At 39.6% G+C, this 24953-nt stretch overlaps 1 protein-coding gene across 1 annotated transcript in view; it reads right to left on the bottom strand.

The window, feature by feature from the left end:
- Positions 1–24953, bottom strand: part of ANO4 (anoctamin 4) — a 340774-nt gene that overhangs the window by 145824 nt on the left and 169997 nt on the right. The window contains exons 5-7 of the mRNA XM_067559089.1: positions 18729–18839; positions 5054–5190; positions 111–269 (exon numbers count right to left, since the gene is read on the bottom strand). Coding sequence (XP_067415190.1) covers positions 111–269; positions 5054–5190; positions 18729–18839 — 407 coding nt within the window. The remainder of the gene's footprint in view (positions 1–110; positions 270–5053; positions 5191–18728; positions 18840–24953) is intronic.

A 24953-nucleotide genomic window follows, 5' to 3' on the forward strand; every position in this document is an offset into this window, starting at 1 on the left:
AGCTCCCAAGCCTCAGTTTGAGTATCACTGCCTTAGAATAAATGAGAATCAGACCCTACTAATCTATACAGTTTTATATTTTAAAGTTTACATCAGAGAAGCTCTATTACCTCTTTCTCCATGTGTAGTCCTTCTGCTCTGATATTTCTTTCAAATACCTCTCTTTTCTCTGTCTGCAGGCTAGATTTTCTGTACACCAGAATGTAGTCGATCCGGCATTTTCCATCCCTAAAATATAGCCCATTGGATTTGTTTTTATCAGGTACTCCCTGTGAAGAACAAAAACAATTACCAAAGCTTATTTGACTATCACCATTTGAATTTAAGGAGCTACAAATTTCAGTGTGATTCAATACAAAAGGCTTGATTGGTAGGCAATTAGGAGAAAAAGGCCAAGTCTTTAAGTGCTTTGTGTGTGATGTTTCATAAAAATTGGTAGCTATGTCTAGCATCCCATACACAAATACTTCTTGATTTGATGGTCTCCACTTAATACTAACCTCCCAGATTGAAAACTAGGACGCCTTGTTAGCAAAGGGAGACAAAGGGAGATTTTATGTCATTCAAAGTCTCAGAGGAACTTTCAACATACAACATTAAGTAAAAGATGGAATTATTCTGAAACAAAAGCTGAAGACTAAGTGTTTAATGCACTAAAATATCTGCATACAAAGTAAAAGAATGGGAAGTGTTTCACAGTGATGGTGACTATGACCCACTGTGCTGAGCATAACTAAACCCTGGTTGGCAGGTCCCCTATGTGTCAGATGCAGCTTCAGCAGTCCTCACAGCTGGCAGAAGAGGACACAAAAGTTCTGTTTCCATCCCAGCATAGTCCCCACTACGTTAACTTTAGAACACTGTGGCACTATTGAAAATATTATCTGATTGGATTTACCAGACTGGAAAAAACTCACAATCCATCTTTAGTGATGAATAAAGAAAACACTACTTCTCAACTGTTACCTGTAGATAATGGATCTGTTCAAGCATTTGCTACCCTTGCAACAAGCAAACAGATATTTTGCTTTAGTAAAAAAAGATCAGGAGAAGCTGATTCCTCTTCAAAGATCTAAAAAAACAGTCTCTTTTAAAGAGTCAGTTCAGCAGTGAAGGTGAAGGTTGCCTTTTATCCCTCGCACATGCTACTACCACTTCTCTCTATATATGTAAAATATGCATGCACGTGCACACACACACACACACACACACACACACACACACACACACACACCCACCCCACCTAATCTGCAGCACTACCCCTGTCAGCTGGTAGGTTTATGCTTTTGTGTAGATGAGGTATGTTGCTCAATTTGTGGGGGTTGTATCTGTGTTTGAGGGATTTTTTTTTAAAAGAAATGTTAAAGTGCTTAGAGCCTGACATAAGCAATTTTATATACTGAAGTAAGAAAACAAAACTCTTTGGCCATTGGAATGACTGTGAGAGTGGGATGATGGAGAGTAGTCTTCTTGTTAACGTTCCACGACCAAACGGACGAGACAGCTGGGGTGGTTTCTCTGTTTGTGATGGGGTCACCTCTTCTCCAGATACTGTTAAATCATCCCTGTCAGAAATAAACTAAACCCTGCAGCTAATAAAAAATACTTCTGAAAAGCAAATAGTCTGCCTTTCAAATACACTAAGTGTCAGGAATTTTCAAAATGTTTTTCCCAGAGGAGACTTGTCTCCCATTTTAAATGGAATAGGCTGAATGCTTATGTAATGCTTTAATGGTGTGTGTGGGCTCTTAAAAATTACCTCTGCTCTAAAATTATAACATGGAAATATAAAACCTTTTGGGTTCAGAATCCTTTAATTATTATTGGGGCTCTTCAATAGAATAAATGTATCTTGCAGGAAAAAAGGATAAATATTCCCAACAAGGATGCTTAGCATTAAGTTTACCTCCTTGGTTCTGATGAGAAACCAATTTGTTTAAATAGGAAAAACAAATGAGAAGGTTCCACAAGTCCCTTAGCCCTGGACACTGGGCTCATTGCAGGCTAAAAGAGAGGAATTTTTGAAAGAGCTGCTCATTAAAATATTGGCTTGCCAATTGCAGAGCTGGTGCAGCATGTAAGGTTTGTCAAGGAAAAAAGAAAGCAAGAAAAAAGTTGAAAAGCATTAGGAAATAAGAGCCCATTTATATCTATATTGTGTATAGTACTGATACATGACATCAGCAATGCACTAAGGAAAATTTTTGCAGCTCATTAAATATGAAAATAATTCAGGAAAATATATTGCCTAACTTTTCCCTATAAAGCTGCCATTTTGGGAGGATACGGGGGGTAAAAAAGCAAAGCGATATTTAAGTAAACGAAGGATGGAGCAAAGTCTTTAAAAACAATGGGGGCTGACTGTGGCTCCCTCTCCATTCACTAATTATACAGCCCTTGGGAGACTGCTGTAAATTAAAGTAGTACCTGGAATACAGAGAGCACACAAGTGGCTTAAAGCCACCTTTGTCGCTAGGCTGTGGTTTCTGTGCTGCGTGTCCCCAGGAGGTGCAGCACCGGATCTGCTCCAATGATCTTACATATATCATGGAGGTGTGGGTAGTGACTCCATAATACAGATTGAATTCACATTTGAGTTTAAAACCAGACTGAAGTTCCCGCTGTTTCCCACTTTAATGATTGAATTTAATCTCTAAAATTGACATAACTCCTCTGAATACAACTGACTTTTCTTTAAATGTTTCCCCCGCAAAAGTTAGTCAGTATTTTACTATGGAATTTTCAATTTTTGCTCCATTTTTCTTCATTTGTCTCTGGATTCTTCTCATTATATAACCTCAGTCACATGAACTCCAAATTGCATACATACACGCGCACATTCTGATAATATCTTTGACTTAGGCCTTTTTCTGAAATCTTAAAATTAAACTCAGAGAAATTGCTTTGCTATTCAAGGTGGGGCAAAATTCAGTGCAGCAGCCATCTGCTTAGCAACACAGGTTGCCAGGAATGCATCACTCCAATTCACCACTCACTGCACTGGATCTGCAATGAATATAGAATTCAATTCAAAGTCTCTGTTCTTATATTAAACCCCCCTCCATGAGGCTGGCCCAAGCTACCCTAACCCTTCTTCTGTCAATATGACTGCCCATGACAACTGCATTCCAGTGGAACTGTGCAACTATCCCATCCAATTTAGCTTATTTTTCCTTTAAAAAACAGACCAACACTTTTTACTGGTGTTTCTTGATTCCTTTTTAGCTTCATTTACAGCTATACATTTATAGAGCTACACCTCTCTTTTTGCTGAGAATGCAGTAGTACTGCATGCTCACAGAACCCACTGTTGGATGCCATAAACATCAAGATAAACACACACACACAGCCTATAAAGGGTATGTATCAAAGATATGATCAACATCTATGGCTGCCTAGTGTCAGAATACATTTCATGGCTGTATTCACAGTAGAAAGTTTAACAGGGCTGTAATAGAAATGTAAGTAGGAAAACCAGGGATTTTGAAAAACTGCTTGCCTGCAGTTTCTTTTAAAGAACAGTCAATTCACCGTGAGAAACTCTGAAGCACATTTTACTTAGAAACAGTATTGCTTTATCATATTTCCCCAATCTTTTGGTCCCTTCTTTTTATTACAAGGGACATTTGTATGAAAATAGAATCTTCAGGTCTTAATAGCTCATCTTCTCCTATTGCGTATTTCCACCTGAAATCATAATTCTCTGTACGGGACTTCATGTTTGGTAACTGGAGAAATACATAAAATGCCACTAAGGCTTATGACTATAGGAAAGAAGAAAAACAGGAAAAGGTGAACTCTTAAAAATACAGTTATGTTCTGAATAGTGACTGTGTTTTGCATGTATATGGTTTTCCTTCACTACTTTTTAGGTTATAAATTCTTCGGAGCAAAAGCTGCATCTTCCTATGTATCTGTACAGAGCCTACCATATTTTTGGTAGGTACTCTAGTATAAAATAATAATGACAGAGGATTTGTCCTGTGTTAAAAGAACGTTATTTAGGCTGCAAAACCAAGCGCTCAAAGATTAGGAAGTGCCAGATTTACAGTTGTTTGTGGAACCATAGTGAGACCCTTTGCATGCCCATCTCATGCATGAATGAGGCAGAATAGAATGTGATCATGTAATTAAAGAAATAATACATATGCCCAAGGTAGGGGCTGGAGGGGCAAATTAAAATTGAATGGGCGATCATTGGAAGTGTAGGTGCTCAAATCATTTATGTCAGGCCACTTTTGTTTTGGTGCCTAAATATGAATTTAGGGACCTAAACTTTGGGCTTCCACTTTGAAAAATTTTGGCCTTACTTAATCCATGGCTCTTATTCCACTGAAGATCCAACTAGTTCTCCCCTGCTGGACACAGCATTGGTGGTACGAGCTAAAAACAACATGTAAGAGAGATCCCTGGGATCAGAGTTGGTCACCCCAGTGGATTGTAGCCTAATGCATGAACTGCCTGACCCTCAGTGCTCTTCCTCAGGGCTGGGGTCCACTAGAAAGCAAGAAGTCACTGAAGTTAATACTGCAAGGCGTGCATGGGGGTGGGGGTGGGAGTGGGGAGTTGTATGCTGGCAAAGCTATAACTCCCATCTCTGTATATAACACTTATCACCATTTTACATGATCACATTTGCTCTTCTATGCTGTGGAAGTGACATATGTCCCATGTTTGGTAGCAAGCGCTGTCTATTACAGATGCATGAGATCGTCCCCACTGCCTGAGGATTAATGCAGGGACCCAATGATGGGCCAGATGAACCAATAAAACACTGGTACAACCACTGCTAGAACACTGTGTCCAGTTCTAGTGTGAACCATTCAAGAAGGATGTTGATAAATGGGAGAGGGTTCGCAGAAGAGCTCCAAGAATGATTGAAGGATTCTGAACCCAAAAGATTTTATATTTCCATATTAGAATTTTAGAGCAGAGGTCATTTTTAAGAACTCAGACACACCATCAAAGGATTAGATAGAGTGGGCCTAGAGTTTGAACGGATTATTCACAAATTACATTTATTACCTATACGGCTTAGTCTATGGGCTCTTACCTCTCCAACCGTTTCCAATCTGCTGGCATCATCTGAAGTACTGGTCAAATTACCATGGTGAAGCAGAGAGTCATCATCTTTGGAAGGGCTGTTTACTCCTTCTAACTCATCAAAAAAAATGTTCACATCCTTAGCTACTAAAAGCAAAAACAAAACAAAAAATACAATTTCAAACTAAAGCTGAAAATAGACACTGAATATAATACATTATAATAACCAAATATTGTATTTTTGCTTGTTCTAAGATACGCATCTTTGGTTTAAAATTTTAAGGGATTGAGGTTGTCAACAGTTGTATGATAGCACAATAATATCTTCATTTGCAGGCAACAAAGTTTTAGGAAAATTAATACTTTTATGATGCAAACAAAATACAAACCATCTATCATAATAAAAAAGATATGCTAGCTAAATTTCCTTGTTTCTTTTGGGATAATTGGTTTAAAGGCTTACTTTTGGAATTACAGTGACCTTTGAAAATGTATTACTTATAATAAAAAGGCAATATTTTTAATATTCTATGAAGTGTCCTGTTACATGTTGCATAGATTCTAACAGGTATCACAGCCAGAGGGTTCGGAATGATCACAGTACATTGTTGCATGCTAAACAATCTGTTCCACCTTGTATTTAGCTGTAACACTGAGTATATTTCCCAGACCTGAAGAAGAGCTCTGCGTAAACTCAAAAGCTCGTCTCTCTCACCAACAGAAGTTGATTCAATGAAAGATATTACCTCACCCACCTTGTCTCACAGTACACTGGTCTGTCTGATGCCACTCAGAGGGTTGTGAGAGAAGCAATGGTTTAAATTCACATGATATTATAACCAATATGAAGAGAGGTCAGGAAACAGTTCTATTTGCCTTACTGTACCATGTTTCATCAGGACTGTTGCTAATAGCCTCCCACCAGGTACCTCACAGTAAATGCTGTATCACTTACACACACTTCACATGACCATTTAAAGTAAAACAAGGTCACAGGACTGGCTACAGATGTACTAATAAAGGTGAAATGGCCTCTGTATGACTTAAACTCTGAGGTTGCGCAGGGTGGTCACTGACTGAGTGGCTGTGCAAGACTACTGAACACCAATGTGTCATGAAGGGGGAAAGCCAGATGGGCTAGTGTGGTGAGCACCATCGGGGAAAGGTGGGTGGGAGGGAAGGAGTAGGACCAAGGATCACATGTTTATGCTGATCTAATATCCAGTAGTTCCCACACCACCCTGTGCAAGTGGAATGACCCCTGTGGCTGTGGATAGAGAAGAGGCCTGTTCTGCAGTCTGGTGTCTTGACCTCAGTTGTGTATGGACTTCACCTCCTTGACCTTGTGTTTCATAGGCATAAATTATTATGGCCAATTATTATGGCTTTTTGTGGATAAGGAGATTTCACACAAAACCTACCGAAAGAGTCAAGATTTGTGCTCCTTTCTTACAAGTATAAAACGAGGGCAGGTAGATTTAAATGATGAACGCTGCATTTCAGACTGTAAATCTTTGCATAAAAAGCCACTTTGAAAAAATTCCAAAAAAAACAAAGAAACCCACAAAAGCCCCACAAACTTTTCTTCACATCACAATGAATCCACCCTTGAAACTGCCTCCATTTCAATTGAAAAATCATAGCTTTTAAGGTCTTCAACATCTCTTTCCATCTTGATGACATAATAATAAAATGTTGTTATTAGGAAATTATCATGGAATTCTATGCCAGCCTGGTAGCTCCTGCATCTAGCATACCACACGTACAGTTTAACAAGTTAGGTAAAATATTGCATTATTCAGCTATACTTCTTGTGACCACATGTAGGAACTGTTCAATGCTTACTCCACACTGAACACTTCGTCCTGTAACCCTTTAGTTGTACACAGCACCCTCCATCCTGATAGATCCCAAAGGGCTTTAGCAAGGCTATTCGGTCTAATAATCTTCCCGAACTATCTTTCTTACCCTACCCATATATCTTTTTATCACCACTATATCTGAATACCTTCAAAGTTTAAAACACATTTTTTTACAATCATACTTATTAGTTTCTCTTCTCTCTCACCCCAGGATAGTTGTATTTTATTATTAGTTCATGTATTTTATTTATCTTACTTTTGTGAAAAATGCCAGGACATCTTTAATGGCAAGTGGTCAGCGATGTAGCTTTCCATCTAATCCAGAAAAGCATGTCTTCCAAGAACGTCGTGCCCCAAAGCAACTTACTGAGGCCCTAGTGCAATGGTGATTCAGCAGAAAAAGTGACCACTGACTCACCACCAGTCTAACATATTCTGCAACATAAAGGAAGATGTTTTTCTCCTGTCTGTAATAATCATAGTGGTGGAAGTGTTGAAACAGGGAAGGGTACTGAGGCAAGATAATACATGCTATTCATATTCACGATACTATTTCTTCTGTTTCAAGCAGACTGCCTGGAAAAATTCTGCTTCAATCAGTAATAATTTGGATGTTGATCATAACCTGTCTTTGTACATGTTAACTGGAGGAGGATCTATCACAGTACTTAAAAATAAGAGCTTTGGGGCAGACAATCATTTTGAATTATCAGTAGCTCCGCTGTACTGGAGTCTTGAAGGAGAGCCCTTAAAGACAGACCAGGCTAGCTTGTACTTTATCAACTACTCGGTAAATTATCTCAGAGGAATATGAGACTGAGATAGTGAGGCTTTCTATGTGCTATCCAAAATAAGTCTTTTTTTTTTTTCCAGAAATGGGAGATGAAAAAAACATGCATGACTGATTTTGAAGGAAAGCTTGTTGGAGTGTAGCACACTAGAGAATTTGCTCATGAGCTCACTGTTCATCCTTCCGTGAAGATTGCCCCTGTAACACTGATGAGGTCATTGGGACATTGAATAATCTGCTTCATAAATGCCAGCAATGTACAGAGTTGCAACTTGGATGGTTTCCAAACGGATATGAAGTTGGGTGGTTTAGATAGCTAGCGTTTTTTTTAATGCTGCCTTAAAACAAACTGGATGACTGAGATGACTTGTAATGAAACACAATCCTATTTTGAGGTTTGAAATCCACTTTGAAATCCAGCCCATCTCAGCAGTGACTAAAAGTCATAATCAGTGGACAGTAGCTCAATGGCTTAGGTGATACTGGTTTTCAATGTCTGTCAAAACTGTCTTCAGTAGAATATTCTCTGTCACAAAAAGCCATAATCATTGGTATCCTGGCTGGCAAACTAAGCAAAAGGGCTAAAGACAGAATAGCTATAGATACTGAAGTACCTTGTCATCTCTAGAGGTGTCTGTCCCACTTCAGGTTAGGGTATAAATACGCTGATTGAGAGAATGCAGAGATCTTTACACTGCTACTGCCATCTATTCTATGGATAAACTGAGTTTTGGTCTCCAATGCTGAATATGTGGCTCTAACATTTCTTAGAACATTTTTTTCTATAAGGCTTGTCGAATTTCAGAACTGGAATTTCTCAAAAGAATGTTTCACAAAAAGGTTGGCTGCTTCCTCTCGCTGCTCCTCCATTTTAATAATGGTGGTGGTATTTGAAAGTCTTCTTTTGTCCCCATCGCTCTGTGGCTAGTAGTAACTAGTTCATCATATCCACTGTACCAGAATCTGCATCCGTCCTGCATTGTCAAACATTCTTTAGGGCACAAACAAGGCCCCCCATCAACCCTATTTATCCTAGGCTCTCTGCATGTCCTCTGTGTTGTGAGGACACACAAGTTTTCCCTCTCTAAGTACCAAGGAATTATTTCAGCCAACCCCTTTCACATTTTCCTCCAGCTGCCCCACGGCATACCTGCCATGGCAGACACCCGAATTTCATTTTTATGAATGTCCCAAATGTTTTCATCTTCTTTTTTGGATCAGTACCTCAAATAAATGCTTGTTGACAGACTAAGCACATGGTTGGTCACACAATGTATCCCATCCTAGCCTCAAGCATCAAATCCCATCCCACACAGCATAGCAATAAACTGAGCCAATCATTGGTACACCCAATGTGACGCTTTGGGGTTCAACCCAGACCACTAAGGGGTTGTGTCACCACCTGCCCTGCAACTTTGGATGCTTTAAATGCTATACTGCTGTGGTTCACAGCCCTGACACCAACAGCCAGCCTACAATCATTCAGCTCACACCTTTGCTTCCACTGCCCATTTACTTTATGCAGATTAACCCCAACATCCCCCCATCCCGAATTTTCCCAAAGCTGTCTTCCCTGCAGTGTCCAGCTCTCTCCTGGAACACTCACAGAGGTTCAGTTTGCTGTTCCTTTAAAGAGACAGTACATAGCAGCTCTTTAATTTAAGTGGGGTTTGACAAAAACCGTGTTTTAATCAAAGCACTGAATTGGTTTATCGTAAAAGTAAATCTAGTTTATTAAACAAAAAGTCATAGGTTTAAGTCAGTGGTTCTTAACCTTTCCAAACTACTGTATCCCTGAAGCCTGAGTCCCACCCCCACAGGGCTGAGGCATGTAACTTAGTTTCATGGCGCCCCTGTGGCTCCAGGCAATTGCATTTCTTGCCACCCCCAATACCAGCTCTGCACTTGCGACCCCTCTAAACCCCCAGGTTGAGAAACACTGGTTTAAGTGATACCAGGTATTCAGAATTAAGGCAGAAAGGGTTACAAGCAAACAAGTAAAAACACACATCTAAAACCTGATTTAACAAACTAGACTCTCTTGTTCAGAGAAGAGTTTCTCACCAAGTCTGGACCGTTCACAGATCTCAAAGTGCTCGGTTCTTTTGTCTCTTTAGGTGAAGGATGCCAAAATGTCTTTCTTTCTCCTTATATCTTTCTAAAGTTCATTGACCCCTACTTCAAGAGCCAGGAAGGCTCCTTGGGGATGCAGTTTCCATTCCCCATGGAGATTACATGGTCATCTTTCCTCAGCTGCTCCCCTGACAGCTTTGTTTATCTTGCATGTAAGTGTACCTTCATTTTCTCTGTCTGACAATCAGGCTGGTCAGACAAGCAAATATACATTTCTTTGTCTAGGGCAGACAGGGCTTAGGCATTGCTTGCCAAACACGTTTTAAGAACAAAATTCTGGCACATCTTTAACTATTTGTACACAAGAGTTAAAACTGATTTTTGGGACCAGCATGTTACCAGTTTGTATATGATACCTTACATGACACCTTTTAGATACAGATTATGACAGTGTGAGTATGTCAGGCCTGACAAGAGTTGATGACAATCGTGAACCACCAATAGGCTGCTGTGTCACACCCACCCAATCCCAGGCCACCACATGGCAACATGTGAGAAAACTCAGTCACGAAGAAATTTAGGGTGCACTAATCACAAGTTACAAAATGGAAACATGATTTTGTGTGTGTGTGAAATTTCATGAATTTTTTTTTTAACTTATACCAAAATATTTCTAATAAATGGTCAAAACCAGGAAATTTCAAATAAATCCATATGCTTTTGTGAAACATTTCACTTTCTTCAGAACATATTTTTTGACAAAAATATGGGGGGGTTGTGTTTGAAAAATGTCGACCAGCTCTAACGTACACAAAAGCTGGGCGTCACCACTTCCCTGTTTTACATGTTGGAAACTGCCTTATGCTACATGTAAATCTTCTCAGAAGAGGATGATTTAGTGCTCTAACAATACTACAAAATACGTTTTATCAGATTTTTTATTTTGTAAAACAGATTGGTACTGATATATCATAAAACATGGCTTTTTTAGGCAATGATGTACTATAGCTATAGAAAGCAACATATATGGGGAGAGGAGAGATCAAGAGCTCAATCTTTATTCCTTTAGACCAGCTTAATTGTACAAGTTGGTCTCACCCTCCACATTGGGTCTCCCTACTCCTCATTTACTAAGGGTTCCCAGGTCATTACTAATCTAGTCAGAATCTACTGAGTCACGACGGAACAAGGACATAAATACTAATATTCCAAATTTACTGGAATCAAATTCTGAGAAGCTTAAGGATTTCTGAGTGAAATTAAAAGATATAGCTAATTGGAACCAGATCCACTCACTCTTTTACTGGAATGGGATTAATAAAATATTGCAATAGCTCCTAGGTTCACATTCCCAGGGCTCCCAGAAATAGATGTTCCTTTGATTCCTATGGAGGATGAAGATCCAATATTTGTAAATGTATTTAAACAGATTATGTGAGTGTAACTAGCAAAATGCATTACTCTGAATAGCAGGATCCAAATTTTCAAAAAGCTGGCACTCTAATTTTTTTTCACATCCACCTCTAATTTTGGGTACCTTTGGTGTCTAACTTTAGACTCTAAGGGACTGATTTACAGAAGTCCTAAGCACTCATGCAGCTATGATTGACATCAGAGGGAGTTGTGGGTGTTCAGCACCACTGAAAATTAGGCGTTAGGAGTCAAAGCCTGGCTCCAGTGAAGTTAATGGCAGAGCTTCCACTGACTTAAATAGAGGCAGGATTTCTCACTAGGTTTCTGAAGCTGACCACACAAAAAATGGAGGCACCTAAAATTAGAGCTCACTTTTGAAAATGGGTATCCCCTCTACATGTTTTGATACTGGCAAGATGGGAGCTTGGCCCTGCCATAACTGGATTTTGTTTCTTCTAATTAATATCCCTTATATTACTAGTTATCACAGCATGAAGCTGAGTGCATTCCAGCTTGCAATAATAAGATATTTTAGGTATCAAAATTCAAATGATTGCTCTTTGGAAACTACTAGGCATCCTAATAAATTGTTTTTAATCTCTAAAATATTAATTGCTTTAACAATTCTTCATGGTGATGCTTACAAAATCTATCACATCTTTCTAAGTCTACACGGTTGTTATTCTCCTCTAATGCCAGTATGGAAAGATCCTACATATTGCCACATAACAAAAAGCACTAGACAGAAAATTCCTGGTGTAAAGGTCTAATCTGTGCCAATTTACACTAAACTCCACTGTAAATCAGAAGTATTCAAATATTTGCAGCAAAATCTCTTTCTAGGTCCTGCCATATTACTAGGACATTGTTTGCACAATTGCTAAACTTTTTTGTAGCACCTATTTGGTCTTTTTGAACAATAATTATATAATCTATTATTATTATTATCCCTCAATACTACATCATGGGTATTTAAAAAAAAAATAGCCTTAGCATACAGGATCTTTAAGCATAAAAAGAGGAAAGCTACTATCTAAAATTTACTATGAGTCCCGCATAAATCTTGACCATTCAACCACTCCATAGGTCTGGGAAGTCAGGAGTTTTGTTAAATCCTCCCAGAATTCCTGCATTTTAGGTGCTCAAATGCACTCTCTTTCCTTTGACTTTCCTTAACATTCTTGCAGTGCCTCTGAGTGCTGTGCTTTGGAGCTCACTGATAATGACATTACATCCATACTTGCCTCAGAGATTTCAAAGCAGACACTTAAGTCTGTTCATAAATTCTCTCCCATCTAGGCTGCTGCCAGTACTAAGCAAATGTTCCATCGTCTTTTTCTTTTTGGAACACTTTCTACAGTTCGGGGAGCAGTTCTGTCCCTCAGTTCTGTTTCAAAGGCAATTAAGCCCTTAAGGACTGTTCTGTGCACTCATCATAAAGCCCTCTGTCTCTTTTGAGGTATCCTTCTACAAGCCATAAGGTAATCTTCGATCACCAATGCATTTCATCTCTTTCCATCACCGTGCGATGTCCATGCATTCATTTCTGCCTAAATCTTTCAAGTCCTTCTTTGGTGATTTGCTTTCTCCTTTCTTTTATGCTTTCTAGGGCAGGGATGAATACTCAGCCATTGCTTGTTACCGTGACTAGATGATGTTTTACTCTGGCTGACTCCTCATATGTTGATGTTATGGTCGTCATAGATAATAATTAATAATAATTGCCAATTTGAATTACCATAGCACCAGGAGCACTAGTCATTGCCAAGGTCCCCATTGTGAAATAGAAAGATTTAAGCTCTGAGCAAGTGTGTTGGATACAATTTTACAATCTCCTTTCTGAAAGGAAATCAGTCCACAATGTTCACAACCCAGACCAGTTTTTTCATGATTCATTTTCAATTAAATAAACATAAATTAAATAAGTCTTTCTCAGAAATCTACCAGAATGTTAGAAAATACTTCCAACTTTGGAAATATTAGTAAATCAAAATGATTTTAAAAATCCATTGGGAATCCATCCCACCAGCTGCTCCCCCAACCTCCATATTTTCATTATATATGAAATATTCTGAAGAGCAGCAGGTTTTTCTAGACTTTTCCCTTTGCAGCAGTGATAAAAGAAAGGTTAAAATTTTGAACCACATCCTCAGGGTTGATAGCTTAGAGGTCTCAAATCAGAGGTATACAATTGTTCAAGATGTTTTTATAAACTGATTGCTTTCCTGTGAACAGCAAGTTCCCCATTTCAATGTAATAACTAGAAAACCACAGTTGTAGACTTACTACTTTTAATCTTCTTTCTAAAAATCCTCCATTCCCCATAGCACATCTTCAATAGTACAGTATGGGGAATGGAGGAAAATTTTTTGAAAGAAGATTAAAAGAATACCATAGTATAGTAAATATTATGGTACACCTGAATTTAGCACTTCAGCTTTAAGAAGAGATTGTGATTCTAAGCAGAACAACAGGCGGGTCCAGATTATTCTGTCAAAATTAACGGTGGTTCTGGGTAATTTGGCATGCATGTTGTGAACTGCAGAAGATTCTGGCCAGTTTAAATGTTTTGTGTAGTTCAGATACTGTATGGGCCCCTGTGATGCTGGCAGACCAGGTGCCAACTCCTATCGAGACCCCTACGCCACACTGAACACTGACAAATGCGTGACTGGAAATCAGCTGGCTCACCTGTATGTTAGTATTGTTAAAATAGGTATTAGATGTATAGAGATGTGTTTAGTGTTGGACTTTATGAAATGCTTGTGAATTGCTGCATGCATTAATCTCATTAATAATACCTGTATCCCAGGTTATAAGGAAATACTTAAGTATTTTGCTCTGTAACTATAGAAGTGTTTGTTATGAAACCTGAAAACCCCCACTCTCAGGAAAGAAGCATTAGCAAGTGTAGAATACTAGTTTATCACAAGAGGTGGCATCTCCTGCCCAACAAAAGCAGGCCTATAGACACTAGACAAGTCATTGTGGAACATCAGTGGACAAAAGATTTTGTTGATTGCTTTCCCCACACTCATAAAGAGGGTACATCTACAAACTCTCCTCCCATCACAGTTTGAACACCGGGGGAAGGGAATCAAAATCCCCGTCAAGAAGAAATTGTTACCACTATGCTGCTTGGAATTTAGAGAGGACAATATTTCTAAGCATAAACAAGGGATCCCCAAGCTGCTTAGCTTGGGTTAGCCCTAAAGCAGTGGCATAGCTATGGGTGGGCCATGGCCCATCCACTTTGAAAGCAGGCCCACCCAAGGGGTTACAGAAGTTCTGCTGCTGACGCTCCTCTAAAGTTACCTTGGCAACTGGAGCGTCGCGCAGCTTAGTGATTCTCAGCTGGTCACTTCCCGAACTTCCGGTTTCCAGTCATGTGGCTGGAAGCCGGAAGTTCGGGAAGCACTTGTTTTTCGGCCAGTGGAACTTATGCCCACCCGTATCAACCTCAGGACCTGCCAAAAAATCAGTTCTGGCTATGCTCCTGCCTTAAAGGACATATAGAGCTTGTACATTACAACTGTTTCTATTACTCTTTGGAACCTAAGACTGAAACTCATTTGTGTGTGTGCATTTACCTGCTTTACCCTTGTAAATTACTTATTTCTTTTTCCTACTTAATAAATCTTTAGTTAGTTTATTATAGGATGGGCAACAAGCATTGTCTTTGGTTTGAGATCTGAAGTATAATTGACATGGGGTAAGTGACTGTCCTTTTGGACCAGGAGTAACCTGAATATTGTTAAAACAATGAGAGTCCTGTAGCACTTTAAAGACTAACAAATTTAATTTCTGCAGGTATAAGCTTTTGTGGGCTGTAACCCACTTCGTCAGATGTGAGGAATAGAAATCAGATAGGAGGTGTATATATATACATATCCAAGGGTAAGAAACAACAATGGGGAAGGTAGGTAATATTGTTATGATTTTTGGTGCAAGGGGCCATCTATCACAAAGGCAGTCTTGTCTGGGTGATAAGAGTGACTGTCTGTGACTCCATGTTAAGACTATTATAGTGCTTGAGGAGTTCACATTTGATACTTGGTTGGTGAAATCTAATTATAGAACACAACCAATTTGGAGTTTGTGCACTGCTTCTTAACAGTCCCCCCCGTGCAGGCAGAAGGGGTTCTGGTGCCACCCCCCAGTTGGCCAGAGGTAGGAGGGGTCTGAACCTGCAGGGGAAGGGGCCTGAGGCCTGGAAGGGGGGGCGTAAATGCAGGCGTGGCTCCGCCACCCCTCCTCCCACACTTACCTGCTGCACAGTGCCCACCTCTCCCATTCCAGCCCCGCAGCCCGGTGATGGCTCGGATGGGGCGGCCTCATCCCTCGGCCTGGGGAGAAGTGAATGTCTGGCCCTTCATGACGCTCAGGGGCCGGCCGGCCCTTCACTCCGCCTCGGTACGCCACTCCCTGAGGTTGGCACTTATGGTCACGAACAATTCCAGACAGCATGACTGCCCCATTTTGCAAGGTGTGGTATTAACTACCTATAACAAACCTGGAACAATCTCTGGGTTGTGTTTGATTGGCAAAGAGCAGCTTCAGAGATATTCTAAGTATACTGTGGACAAGGGCATCTGAGAAATTAGGCTTAAGGCAGAATAAACTGAAATCTTTCTTATTAAAAATATTAAGAATATATCCTGAGCTGGAGTTCATAAGTGCAGAATTCTGACTGGTAACATTAGAAATGGCTTGTAAGTCTTTAATATATTGTGTACAGTACATTTTTCTCTTGCTTTGCGCTCTAAAGGACACTAGCAGCACAAGATCAGCAGGATGGGAAATAAAGACAGAGCAGCTTTGCACTAAAGTCTTGTACTAAAAAATGAAATAAAAATTGAAAAATGCTGCTGAACAACCAAACTTGGCAATCTAGCAAACAGCAATGTCCCAGCTAACAAAAGTTAGACAGAACGGGAAAAAAAAATGGCCAGGAAACTTATGTTAACAGAGAAAAAGGTGGTTGCTAAAAGCAGTGACAGCCATTCTATGTTACTTCTGTTGAACAGCTTATCTCAAATAAAAGTAGCAATCAGGCCAATCAACCTAGCAAGACTGTTTCACTGTACTATGTCCTAATTATTTGCTATTCACTTCTGACAGCAGGTAGCGAGAAAATCCTCAGATGTGCAGTCAGGGGGGCCATTTAGGGAGGGTGGGGTGGGGGGACATGAGCCACACCAAGTTTTGTGCAGGGAGTCTGATTGCAGCACACCTCCTAGCCCCAGGTAACCTGAATGTGGAATGTAAGTTTTGCAGAAGGGAGGGGCTGCTCCCAGCTTGTACCTCTGTGGCAGGGAGTCAGTATTTTGTTTACACACAGAGGCAGCATGATTAAGATAAGAAAGGGTTGGTGATTCCATTAAGGATCTGAAAGTCCTTAGATGAACCTGCAGACAGGAATCCCTCTGCAGGGAGGGGGCAGGTGTTGGAGAGAAAACGCAGGGGACTCAGGGTAGGTCTTCACTGATGGTGGCAAATCTGCTTCATTGTTTCAGTTGTTGTATTTGAGGGTTTGCAACAAAGTAAAAATATGCATTAAAATTTAAAACCTAACCAGTGTCCCTTAAGTGACTTGACACAAGATGTCAGAACATGTTAGTATTAGAGGTTTGTGGGTCTAATATTTATTTTTTTTCTTTATATAGGAATTGGATATAGTGCTCCCGTCAGCTAATTTCTAAGTTATTATCTGCAAAAAAACCCTAGAATTTTCAGGTGCCTAAGTAGCCCCTGGAATCACGGTTAAACTTACCCTCCCCCAAATTTGAAATGGTGCCTCTGTGTCTAGCCCACCTTCGCAAATTGGATTGCATAGCAGACAGTTGGCCACACCAAGAATTGTAGACCGGTGGAATGAACTACCCTAACTCTGAGGTGAAATGTGGTCTCTCTAAAGGAGAATTAAGACACAGTGGTGAGGTGCATGTAGCTTATATTTCCAATGGTGAGTACATCTACTCTATTGATAAATAAAGGACTTCCATCTCCAGGGTTATCAATCTGGTCCCTTTCTTCATGAGTACTTAAATTCTTTTTTATAAAAAAAATCTTAATACTTAGATCCTACGCACATGTTCATTCTATTCAACTATTGGAACTGATGAACTAGGCATAAGCTATTGAGGACTAATTCAATGCAGTTTAGATGCATTAATTATTTACAAATATTTTGTTACTAATGACCCTACCAAACCAGCATCTCTTTTCTTAAGGAAGTAGGGATTTTTTCCAGCAGTTTTAAATATGTTTTAACACATTTTCTGGATAACCTGCACACACTATTCAGTGACATATTGGATTGCCCAGTGTAAGCACATAACCTGATAATGCAGTCTTACAGTGCGACGCATTACCTAGGGAGCATGAGAAAAGACAGCCTCAAAATACAGGATGCTTTAAAAGGGACTCTATCAACATGTCTAGTCCCAAAATCTAATTTGTTTTAAGAAAAAAAAAGTTTGGTAAATTTAATATCAGTAGAAAGCTTTTGTGATTTTTTAAAATACTTATTTGACAAAGCAGGAGCAGTGGAGGAAAATGGTTAAGAATTTCCCAGAAATGTTTGCAACACAAATACTGCAGCTTTGTGCTTTTTAGTTATTCCTATTCATAACTAAAGAGAGCTGTTAATCCAGCCATTTGTACAAAAAATTAAGATACTGTACACACAATCAACCAAAAGACAGACATTCCCCAGTATTCCAACCCTCCCCACAGAATCAGCCTGCAAATTAACCACCACTTTTATCTAGTCACTGCATTCTCCAACCCACCCCTCCCTAAACACACATACAAAAAGAGATTACGTTGACAGCATTTCTTTACAATCAACATATTGGGGCTGTGATGGACAAAGAGGATGGGAAGCAAGTTCCATAGTTCTATAGTTAAGGATGGAAAACGCTCTCAGTTTAGAAAGCTCTATCAGAAAAAGCATGGAAAACGCTTTCTCAGTTTAGAAAGCATATAGAGTTCAGTACAAATCTATGCTATGGAAAGGGTAAACAAGAAGATATTGATTTTAATCAAACAACTAACCCTCTCAATGCAATTATGCTGCACTCAGGTCTCCCAAAGAATTAACGACACAATCACGCAAATGGAAGATAAGATGCATGATACTTAGCATTACTGACCAAACTAAAGAGGAACACAGTTTTTTTACACAGGAACACAGTGTTAATATATACTTGTACATCTAGTAGCATCTGAAGATTTAAATAGCTGTTTTTTTCAATAGAAAACTAGAGAAAACAACTAGTTCAAAATAAAACCTTGAACAAGGGTGACAAGGAAGTAATTAAAGCTGCAGGGACACTGTGCCATGAGTCTTGATTCTTGGCCACAATCATTTTCACTACTATTGAAATTCAATTACCCATTGAACTCTCTCCTAAGTTCCCAATTTATTCACATTATCATTCAGTTCTCCAGTTAGGCCATTCCTTCTAGTATTACATTGTTTTGATTCATCTCAGTCAGCTCTTGTACAATATAACTGATTTTAGATCCAAGTAGTAACTTACTTTCTTGTATTGCATTAAGAATTTCTGAAAAGTCCACATCTCTCTTCTGGACACCTGGCTTTATCGAAATGTGTGTTTCCAACTGGTTACTTTGCAAGTCCTCTGTTCCTTCTGAAGAAATTGAAGAGATTGATGGAGTTTGTGACAGTGCAGCAGAAAATCCAGCAAGGGGCTTTGAAGAGAGGCAACTGTCACAAGGACTAAAGCTAGCTAGTCTTTTTTTTTTTTTTTTTTTTTCCCCACCCAAGCCAATTTTCCTACAGACCAGGAAGTTAAGACAACACAGAGCATCAACAAAATCCTCTCCTGTCAATTAACCACTGACATCACTGCTGAATTCCTTGTTCATGCAGACACCTGCAATCATCCTGTGTGGTGGGTTCCCCTCACCACAGCAACCACAAGACCAACTCTACTATGTTAAAACAAAGGGGAGAGGCGTATGGACATTTCCATGACACACCAGTAGCTAAGCTAAAATAAAACGAGCAAATTAAAACAAACAAACAAACAAGCAAGCAAGATAAAAAAGTCTCAAGACAGCAAACAGCCTATGGCAGGCATCAGCAAGGAAAGAGCAAGGACAGCACATCACTCAGATAACACCACAAGACTGCCTACTTGCTAAAGTGCTGCAGTTCCATCCTCTGAAGGGCTGTAACACTGCAGTGAATTTTGGAGAGGTTTGCGTGATTCACACATTGATGTTTTGTGGCTGCCACAGTGAGAATTCTAGTGCATTTCATACTTCTGCCACACTTTATAGACTGACACAGGTAATCAGTCCATTTTTCAAATCTAGCTGAACATATAAACAGACAGAATTTATCCATTTTGCAAACCAAAGTGCCCTTTTGCATTTGGAAATTAGACAGGCAGTTTTGAAAATTTGACCTTCCCAGGTACAGAAACGCAGCTGGGTTCCAAGAGGAAGGCAAAAGTATTTTGGAGGTTTGATGATACACTATACATATAGGCCTTGGTCTGTGAACTATTCTAGCTCAGCTGAAGACTGAGACAAGGCTATTGGACACACAACATGTTTTCAAAAGAGAGCAGCAAAAAGTTACTTATCACATGTCCATCTGCAAAAGTGACACACTTGAGTAAGTGGGACACAGAGCTGTAACGAATAGCTTGGAATTACATCAGTGGCAATAAGTCATGTTTCAGATGATGATGATTTCCTTCCCCTCACCCTTTGTCATTCCTCAAACCAATTGTGCACCAGCTCCGAAGAGGGTGGAGAAATTCCTTCCTGACCTGTGCACCAGTCTTTTTTCCTCCCATGAAGCATGAGATTCAGTTACCCCATCATTATTTTAGTTTTCATAGCAATAAATGGGATCCCTGGTCACCAAGTTACTCAGCCACATTTTAAAGAATGCCATACTCTGTTACCTCACTTTTTGGAAATATGAGCCTCAAAATGAATTAACTACCAGTCTCGGTCTTTTTATTCCTCAATAGGAAAAATATTATACTTTTAAACTACCTCCATATATGCTCCAGTTTATATATTTGTTCTGGAGAGAAGACCCCACAACTCACATCAGAGGCAGTTGCCCTTTTAGATTCTGCAAAGTAATCTGTCATTGCAGCAGCAGGAGACAACATTTACTGATGAAGAACAAAGCGTTTTTAAAGTGAGACAGCTGATATTTCAAATAACAGCAACCTCAGGAAATCTGCAGGTGGCCTAAGGGGCTAGGGACTAAACTCTGCCCCAGAAAGGAGAGTGGATGACCTGTAGGCCAGGGAAAGGTATTGCAATCTCTGAGAGAGATTTGTAGACAACTGGGATGGAGAGTAAAGAAGTAAGGATTGACTTAAGTGGTTTGTCGTCATCGATTTATTTCAGTTTGTGTAACAGGTAAAAAAAACTTTCAGGTTTGACAAATTTTAAAAATATATTCCTTGTTCATATCCTCAAAACCAACAACCTAGCCTCACCCCTTAGCTAGAATTAACCAACTATAAAACCAACAAATTGAAAATACTCCATCTTCCTCAGACACCCGCCCTCCTCACATCATAATTGTTCCTCCCAAAAGCTCATGAAAATAGATGAGCTCCGTGGCAAACCCGAAAAGAGCAGAAAGAAGTACGTTCCAAAGCTTGGGGACCCTTACAGAGAATACCCAGTCAGAAGCTTCCTATCATTTCAAAATCAAGGGAGTTCTAGCTGGAGTAATTCTGCTGATCACAACTATGGCAGCATAACATGAGAGAGAGAGGTACTGCTGAACTGGCCATTCCCAAGCCATTTAAGGGCTCTGTAGGTCTAAAACATCTTAATCTCACTCATAAACCAATACACAACCGATGCAGATTCTAAGCACTGGTGTCGTACTTCCCAGTGAGAGAGTACTTCTAACAAATGGCCCACTGCATTCAGCCCTAGCTTTGGTTTCCTAAGACAGATGCATTCCCAATTAACGACACACTAAACAATAAAGCACCACATCTTCCTCCCCAGCAGTAGGGACACAAATCAGCCAGCCAATGGAGACAGCACAGCTGGATCAGGCACTCATCAGCCACAACAAATAATCTAATCAGGACTATGCAGATTCTTTGGTAAAGATAAAGAAATTCTTCCATGATATCTTCCTTTTGTGTCAGTTGTTGCAGGTCATCTGTAAACCAGGGTCATCTTCGAGGATGAAGCCAGTGAAGAGATTGCCTAAGCACCACCATTTTATCAATGGTTGAAATCAAAGGATCATGCAATAATAGATTGGTACATCTGAGGATTGGTATTCTCCTTCAGTTCTGTTAAACTTCACAGGCAGACCATCAAAACACCTCCCTTGCTTCTCCAGAAAAGGTGTTCTCCAATCTGAATGTGCAAAAGCAATGGTCAGTCCCTAACAGGAGCAAAATTTCCAGTTGCCCAGACTCTAATCCCAACACAAACATTACATTCAAGACTTAACTAACAACCATTTGGCATAATCCCATAGTCAGGATGAAAACCATGAGTAGACAGATAAAACTCATCATCCAAGTTTGTTAACATCACCAAGCATTATCAGCTTCAGTACCACCATCACCACCATAGTGAACAACTTCCTGAGCTCATGAAGGGACTTTCAGCACACCAGGGAAATCAGTACACTGAAAGTATTCCCATTTTAATTCCATGTCATGATTTGCATAGTAGATAGAATGCTGGCCAAAATTCTGGTGCCACCAAACTCAAGAGGAATTCTTTCTTTCATTGGGGCCAAGATATCATGTCCTGCATTTGATCTGTTTTTGATATGGGAGCCTCCCTGTAGTTCAGTCTGTGTGCAAACAGCACAGCCACCTTACCTCCTGATTCATCATCCTTCAGTTCACACTGCCCTAATATCTGGCTAGACTACAGAAAAACCAGATCAACAATATTATCCAGTCAGATTTCTGTACACAAAATGGGAGGCCTCACCCTTTGTCAATCATCCATGATTTAATATATTGCTAACCATAATCTTTCATTTACCAACATGAACTGAAGAATAAGACTGTGTTCATTCCACATTTAACAACATAGGCCAACACCCCAGCCTTCCAAGAGCTACCTACAGATGAAATCAATAGAAAGCCTTCTTTCTCCCATATCCTTTGTGCTACAGAAAAAAGAAAAGGGGAAAGGGGAGGGGGGGGGGGGAAAGCTGAATCTTAGCAGTTTCTTTCTCCTAGCCCCTTTCAGGCTGCTGAATATTTTTTTTTTTTTTTTTTTTTTTGAGAGGAGGAATGGATGAGTGACTGGCCAAACTAAATGTGTGTTTATTCTTCTTTTCCCAAGAGCATAAAGAAACTGAAAGTGGGCATTGGAGGTTTACATTGTGTGGGAGTTAATAATGAAACTGGTTTGACAGAACTCCACACACCACCTCGCCCACCTGGTTTGGGGGTTCTAAGGTAAACAGATATGCATCGAGTGACATGTTCTTTTCTGGCCCAAATAGGCAGATTTCTTTAGTTGGCCATGTGCACTGCTCCCAGTCTGCTACAATGGCGGACTTCACTGGGCAGCTGTTGTGTACCTTTTCCCTGCCTCCAGATATCCTTAAAGAGAAATGGATCCCAGGCTGGCAGATCTCATTGGCAGGCCATGGATGCTGGTCCGCAGTACTCCAAACCAGCTGCAGATTTTCCTAGAACATTCCCTATTTGAGGCATCACTAGCCTAACTTTAGCATCTCTACCTTGTTTCAGCAGTTAAGTGCTACCTCATTACTGCCACAGGGGCAGACCCTCCTACAGGAAACTATAAGGGATACTTCCTGGGTTGTTAGCAGGGAAATGGGCTTCTCTCTGCAATAACAAAATAAATAAAAAAAGTAGAAGTGGAGCAAATATGAAATAAAATTTTAAAATTTGTTTTAAAAAGTAAACCAATATTTGTTTTTAGTTCAATTTGAAACTCTAGTTCACTCTAGAAGTGAGGTAACTCACTCACTCACTCTAGAAGTGAGGTAACGGAGCATAAACCTGATATTTACACTTTAAATGCAGCCATAGCAGATCTCATCACTGTGGCTGACTGTGTCTCAAAAAGTACTACAGCATTTCCATTTATTTGTTCTGAATATACTGTTTTTCTACCCTGAATTCATAATCAGATTAAAAAACACTTTTCATTTGAATATTTAGGCTTGGCTCTAAATTAAAATTTTATTTTACAGCCAACTTGCTCAGTCTTTAAAATATTCATAAAATGAACTGGAAACGTATTAGATCAACATGTTAAAACAAAGTGTCATTTAGGCCCAGCTCTAGCAAAGCAACTACGCAGGTGCTTACTGATAAACATGAGTACTCCCTTAAATTAAAGCATCTGCTTAAGTGCTTTGATGGATTGGGGCCATATTGTATAGCGCATCGAAGCTATTATCACAAGTAAAACTTAGGAGATGTACCACACAATTCAAAAGCCCACCTTAATGCACAGTATTAGTTTTGGGCCAGATTTTCAAAAGTGTGAGCATTTTTTCATGCACACAAACTCTGATGTTCACACCCCCTTGATTTGTGTGTGTATGTAGTCATATTATGATTTGCAGGTGAGCACCTGAACTCAGGCAGGCAGAAAAATGTGTACATACTTTTCAAAATCTGGGCAAGAAATACAGAGAACATTTTTTATAAACAGGACCACAAAGTGAGTGTTGACATTTCCAAAATCTCAATACTTTTGAATGCATGCAGGAGAATGGAACCAATCTTTGTAATTCACTGGACAAGCCAGGTTTTCAAGAACAATATATCTTAATTTTGCCGCTTGGCTTCTGATCATGGTTTGGAACAGGAAGATTAGCTTTCTTGCTTTTTCTAATTATATTTTTTTTTTCCAAATTGCAGTGAACTGGTCCAAATGAAGAAAATGTTTCCTCTGTACCAGAAGAAGAGGCTTCTGCAGAGAAAAGGTTTATTGCTTTAAAGAATTCTGCTATTGAGGTAGCTGCCAGTGACTTTTCTCATTTCAATGGTTTGACTTTCTTCATCACTTTGGCATTGACCATGTAATTTTGTAATGGTTGACCTCCAAACCTGATATGGATTATGATTAGTGAATGATTGGTATGCTACGTGGTAGATGTTCCTTGTAGAGGCATCTGTCTCTTTAGTAGGACAACATTTAGCAAGAGTAATGGAAACCCCAATGTGGATAATTATATTTTGCCTAATAAAATACCCACAGAAGTTTCAATTGGAGAAATAGTTCTCCACATCCCTTCCTAAAAGTGACCCAAACCCATTGTACAGTTTTACTGACACAGACAAGTTGCTAGATTCCACCAGAGGTGACCCCATTTCAGGAGTGGGTGAATAGTCCCAGGGTATGAAAAAGTTTCCAGTAAGTTCCTATTATATAAATCTGGGTAGATCACTTTAAACACTCTCAAGGTCCTGTGTAAAAACTAGATATTTTAGCAAGAGTGGTACAGATATGAAATCAATAACTTTGTTTACTACATGTTGCCTTTATATGTTCTGTGAAAGGAATTAGACCTAAGCAGACCCTCCCAGTGTCTGAATTAGATTTAATGATTAATTAAGTACTTAAGTACTTGGATGGAGAACATATTGGCCCATCCATCGCGTCAAAAACAGAAGCCAGAGATTATAATGACTTTGATTTTGTTTGCAAGATAATGCCAGACAGTGTAGCGTTTTGCTGAGCTGGCAGTAGTGACTGTTTGAGTGACAGCTAATCAGGTGTCCTTACAAAGG

Source organism: Emydura macquarii, unplaced genomic scaffold (assembly GCF_026122565.2).
Source record: "Emydura macquarii macquarii isolate MOO-44397 ecotype Brisbane River unplaced genomic scaffold, CSIRO-AGI_Emac_v2 contig_2205, whole genome shotgun sequence".
Lineage (NCBI taxonomy): Eukaryota > Metazoa > Chordata > Testudines > Chelidae > Emydura > Emydura macquarii.